Below are 5,919 nucleotides of genomic sequence, written 5' to 3' on the forward strand. Positions count from 1 at the left end.
AGCAGTGATTCCCTTTGTGGCTTCACAGCCTTCAGGATGTGTGAGAGCTCTCTCATACCCCTCAGCTTGTTTATTCTTCATCCTGAGTGGCCCAAATTCTTGGAGTTTCCCCTAAAGAGAAACCCTCAGCAAAGATCTGGCTTCTCTAGGACCATGGCTTTGCTCAGCCTCCGTGTAATATGGTTGCAAAGGGAATTGCTTTGGGGAAGGGTCATTCCTTGCTCTCTCATTTGTAACATAACAGCCTGGGGTTTGGTTGTTATTGGTGTTTTTAGCCATTGTTGGCTTTTCATTGTTGCTTTTTTGATAGATGAGTTTAATTTTGCTGGCATATTGCACAGGTTTGCAAAGCAGCTGTTGCTGCTGCAGGACGGAGCAGTTCATCACTGAGCACGGGTGTCACGGCCTCAGAGGGGTCAAAGCTGAGGGCTCGGGGCGTGGGGGGCTGCAGTTGCCTTGAGAACTGCTGGTGGCATGGCAGTGAACCTCACTGGTGCTGCAGCCACCTGCCATCCATCTCCCATTCCCCCTGGGAAGGACGGGACCGTCGGAACATCAGCCGCGGAGAGGGAAACGCTGCTGAGAGCCCGGAAGGCGGGGTGGGTTCATGTAACCAGCTGATGGTGGTGTGAATCACTGGTGTTTTGTAGATGCTGGTCCTGTCTGGGGGTGATACACAGGGTGATGTGTGTGAGGGGATGGGATGTGGTGTGGCAGGCAAGGAGGAGCAAGGAGAGGAGCTGGGAGTGCCCAGGAGGAGCAGTCGGATGCTCATATGGCTCCTACACCTTGCCTTGTTTAACATGGAGGGCCTCAGGTTACCCTGCCACCAAATCCTGTGGTCCTTTAGCAAACCACACCCATTCCTGGGCCAGGAGGGCTCTGAAGTCTCACAGGCACATTGGAACAGGATGGACCCTGGCCTGAGCCCCAGGTCCCCTCCCACTCCCATCTAGGACAGCTTCCCGAAGCAGCCTGTGTGTAGGATGTCTTGGGGTGAAAGAAGGAAATTGCTGAGGTCAGGGAGCTGATGTTGCACATTTTTATGTGCTGCCACCTGGAAAATACCAAAAGATAAAGTCTTGCATCCGGGCCCTTGAAAATCCCTCTGTCCTGCAGGAAGGGAGTGTTGTTACTCCAGGAATTCACTGTTATTCCAGGGTATTTAAGCCACTGTGCAGGAAAGCCCAGTGTGGGCAGGGAGGAATTTAAAGGGATAGGGCATTAGGATTGTGGGGATGTGCTGTATTCTCACAGTGCCATTGCAATGAGGGAGGTGGGATCCCATCAAGAGGGGAGGCCTTGAAGAGGCCAGGTGAGTTCAGGTCTAATTCCAGGTAAATGGGTAGGTAAAGGAAGCAGGAAATCAGGAACAAGCTCAGATCTCTGCAGAATCAGAGTATTATGGGTCTCCTGAGAAGGAAAGAGCTGGGCTGGAGATGTGATGCTCAGGACCATCCTCCCCTTGGTACCTGGGACATGCCCACAGCACTGCCCACACCCAGCTCCCCCACCCCACCCAGGGGGTTCTGGCTCTAACATGTCCCTCTGTCCCCTCATCCCAGGGACCTGATGCCCAGGACGCTGGAGGGGCAGATCACCATGGAGAAGACCCCCAGCTACTTCGTCACCAAGGAGGCCCCCGCCCGCATCTCCTCCATGTCCAAGGGCACGAAGCTCATCGTGGTGGTGCGGGACCCCGTGACCAGAGCCATCTCGGACTACACCCAGACGCTCTCCAAGAAGCCCGACATCCCCACCTTTGAGAGCCTGACCTTCAAAAACAGGACTACGGGCCTGATCGACACCTCGTGGAGCGCCATCCAGATTGGCATCTACGCCAAGCACCTGGAGAACTGGCTCCTCTACTTCCCCATCGGGCAGATCCTCTTCGTCAGCGGGGAGAGGCTGATCAGCGACCCCGCGGGGGAGCTGGGCAGGGTCCAGGACTTTCTGGGCCTCAAGAGGATCATCACCGACAAACACTTCTACTTCAACAAAACCAAGGGGTTCCCGTGCCTGAAGAAGGCGGAAGGCAGCAGCAAACCCCACTGCCTGGGGAAGACCAAAGGCAGGACCCACCCCGACATCGACCAGGAGGTGGTGCAGAGGCTGCGGGACTTCTACCGGCCCTTCAACATGAAGTTCTACCAGATGACGGGGCAGGACTTTGGCTGGGACTGAGGCTGAAAAAAAAAAATAATTTAAGAAAAGGAAAATATAATATAATATATATATTTTTTTTACGTATCAGTAGAGAGGGGCGAAATACAGAAAAAAAAAATAATAGTTGTGCCGAAACATGATTTGCTCTGATTTATTCTTTTCTTTTATCGCTGCTTTGTCTTCTGGCTTCTCTCAGAGAAGAGGTGGTGTGTCCACCCTCCACAAAAAGGAGGTTGTGAAGAGCAACCTGGTCCTGTCGACATCACCTGCAGCTTGGCTGCTTCCTTCCATGGGCCCAAGGTTTAGCACTGCCTCTGTAAAAGAAATGCAGGTGTAAAGTTCTTAGAAGTGAGAGGGTGCTTGGGGGAGCTCAGGGTCTTCCTGAAAGGTCATCCAGATTTTGGCTTGCAAGTGCCATTTTAGGCCAGACCTCGCCGCTTTTGACAATAAAACAAAGGAGGCTTAATACCTAATTTGGCTTTCCAAACCTTACCCTAGGGGGTTTTTTATTGCATGAAACATTTGGTCAATTTTTCTTCATTTATCCAATTTTTTGTTTTACCTTTACCCCCACTAAATCAAGCTCTTTTCATCAACTAAACTTCTTTTTCCTCTTATAGAAGCCAAAACCAATAATCCTTTGTTTTGTTTTGAGACAAAATAATTTTGGTAGCCAAAAGTGAAAGGAAACAAATGATTCTTTTGACTCTGTGATGAAAATTGCCAGGTAGTCAAAAGACCTCATTCACAGGAGCTGGCTCTAAACCAGAGTTCCCTATTGCATCCCTTTTGCTACACTGACAGCAGGATCCTTTTCCAAGGGGGCCCCTCTGAAGGGGTTTTGGGGATGGGAAAGTCCACAGTGAGAGGATGCTCGTGGCACACCAGTCTTGAAGGTGATGGGGGACCCACCATCCCACTACACGTGTGTAGGAAACTTCTGGGTGACTGGCAGATGCAATTTAAGCCATAATGATGAATATTTTAAGTTGGGCCAGTCTTAAATACAGTAGAAGAAGGGTTGGTTGGGAAAAATTCAACAAAATGCATGTCCAGAAAGGGGAATGAGAAGGCAATAGTTCTTTCCTAATTGAGAGCTGAGTGGGAAGCAGGAACAAGAGCATTGGTTGTGAAGGGCTTTAAAAATTGCCAGGCAAAACCAAGCTCCTTTATCACCTTTTTTTGGCTGATGGAAATGTCTCAGCGACAGAAATCTATTAGTGAAGCAGGATCTTGTGTTGCCACGGGCTCATTTATCTGCTGGTTCTTGATCTTCAGCATTTTCTGGACTAAAGGAGTACCCAGTTATCTCTTGGTGCTGCATAAACACAACAGGAGGGTGAGTCCAGCTTTCAAAAGACCCTGATGGGGTAAAACAAAGTGGGGGATCGTCTGGGAGTCTGGTTAAGAAGAAGCCTGGGGATGAAGCTCACTGGCTGCCTACACACCAGCCAGGATCTCAATAAAATCACAACAGAGCAGAGATTTCAAGGAGTCCAAAGAGAATTGATCTGAAATTATGATTTAACCCGAGAGGGAGGCATTTCCACCTTGGCAAGTTAAGGAAAACAGCTTGGATGCCACTCAGCCTCATGGCACCAAGTTCACTGCAGGTGCTGAGCCACATTCCCTCCTGGCTACTCCAAGCCACCTTCCAGCTCATCCTTATACACCTCCTTCTGTTCCCAAGGATGCAGAGTCCTGGGACCTTCCTGTCCTCTAAAGACACAAACCCTCAGGGTTTCCCAAGGCAGGCCCATTTCCCAAGGGAATTAAAATAACTTCCCTAGTGTTACAAGGCTCCAGGAGCTTCTCCCACTGTTGTCATCCCAAAACTCTACCTGAGCCCAGGTTTCTGTGTCCCAACTGGTGGAGTGATGGGTTGGTGGCACCAAAGCTGGGCTGTGCTCAGCAGCTTGTCCTGGCCTGGCAGGGCTCAGTACCACCCTCACTACCTCCACTGATCCCTTCACCCCCTGCCCACCATTCCTGTTCCACTGTGCCTCTTCTTAAGCCCCTTTTTGGCAATGTTCATCTGGATACACATTTTGCCTGATTGCCTTCTGCAAACACCTTGTGGCAGAAAGGCACACGAGGCACCACACACAGACCCCCAACAGACCTTTCTCTTCCCTGCCTCCCTTCAGCCCCTCGATGTTCATGCAAGAAATGACACAAGAACATCAGAGATGGTCACACAGCTTTGGCTCTATGGGGTCGTGGGCCCTTCCAGCTCAAATCAGAAGAAGCTGGAAGATTGTTGGGCTCTTGGTGATGGTCTCCCCAGTGTGTCACTGAAGGTGAGGGGAGCAACCTGCTCTCTGCCCATGCTGGACAGATCAGGGGGGAATGGGCTTATGGTGTAACCAAAAGGATTGGGGGCAGTTATTGGGAAAAACATTCTGAAAGCAAAGCTTGTTGGAGCAGAAATGGGAGATGGACACCATCCCTCCCACCCTGTGCTCTTCCATTCAAATGCAAAAGTCAAGGTGGCAGCGAGGACAAGGCATTGTTCACTCCCAGGCACAACCAAAATGTGCCAGCAACAGTGAGGCACAGAGTCTGAGGTCTTCCCAGCTGAAAAAAAGGTTTAAGGGTGTCATTTCTTTGGTATTTAAAGCAGAACTAAGGTTGGGATAATAAGTACAAGCCTTGGACAAGCTTCCTTGGTTTAAGCCCAGCTGGGATCTCAGCCCCACATCGCTGCTCATTCGCTCCCCCAGTGGGATGGGGGAGAGAATTGGAAGAGAAAATCTGAGAAAACCTGCAGGTTGAGATAAAAACAGCTTGATAGGTAAAGCAAAAGCCATGCATGCAAACAAGGAATTCATTCCTCACTTCCCATGGCAGGAAGGTGCTCAGCCATCCCCAGGACAGCAGGGCTTCATCACACATAACAGTGACCTGAGAAGACAAAACACCACCCCTCCAAAAATCCCCTCTTCCCTTCTTTCCCTGCTTTTATGTATTGACCATGATGCCATATGGCCTGGGATTTCCCTTGGCTCAGTTGGGGTCAGGTGTCCTGGCTGTGTCCCCTCCCAGCTCCTTGTCCATCCCCAACCTCCTCCCTGGTGGGGTGGGGTGAGGAGCAGGAAGGGCTCTGACTCCGTGTGAGAACTGCTCAGCAATAACAAAAACATCCCTGGGTTATCAATACTATTTCCAGCACAAATCCAAACCCTAGTCTCATACCATCTCCTGTGAACAAAATTAACTTCACCCCAGCCAAAACCAGCACACAAGGATAAATATCACTTATGGGTATGATTTTAAAAAAAAATCAATATAGTTATATTGCTGTTGTCTCCCATACAGCCACATTTAGACTCCTATAAAGCAGCTTTAAAGTGCTGCAGGTCGTTCTGCCCATATTTCACAAGCCACAGCAATACCAAGCACATTCATACAAATGAGTTTCTACAATTGCCACCAAATCCCTGTCAGTAAATCAGCAGAGCTTTGATATGGTACCCAAGGCCATCGTATGTGCCTTTAAAACACTCTTCCCAGCGCACTGAACCCGGCCACACAGACATACTTTCCCCTAAATGCTTGAATGTTTTACTTCCCCTCATTTCCGAGGGTTTGATTCCCTTGCTGCACACCTTGTAAAACTATTTAGGGATCTGAGACTGTGATTGATTGGTTTTGATCTGGGCCCTAAGTATTTTTGAAAATCCTTCCACGTATGAACAATGGCTTTTAAAAAGAGGTCATGCAACCAAATTGCTTTGAACTCTAATAGCATTT

General features: G+C 49.5%; 1 protein-coding gene across 1 annotated transcript; it reads left to right on the forward strand.

Moving 5' to 3' along the window:
* The first annotated feature begins 474 nt into the window (after positions 1–474).
* On the forward strand, positions 475–2,303 carry LOC115307503 (heparan sulfate glucosamine 3-O-sulfotransferase 3B1-like). The gene is made up of 2 exons (XM_029960065.1): positions 475–599; positions 1,566–2,303. Exons 1-2 carry the CDS (start codon positions 475–477, stop codon positions 2,182–2,184), a joined length of 744 nt encoding a protein of 247 aa, XP_029815925.1. The 3' UTR covers positions 2,185–2,303.
* Positions 2,304–5,919: the final 3,616 nt, after the last annotated feature.

The sequence above is a fragment of the Manacus vitellinus genome, unplaced genomic scaffold, assembly GCF_001715985.3.
Source record: "Manacus vitellinus isolate BGI_N305 unplaced genomic scaffold, ASM171598v3 scaffold_24_pilon, whole genome shotgun sequence".
NCBI lineage: Eukaryota > Metazoa > Chordata > Aves > Passeriformes > Pipridae > Manacus > Manacus vitellinus.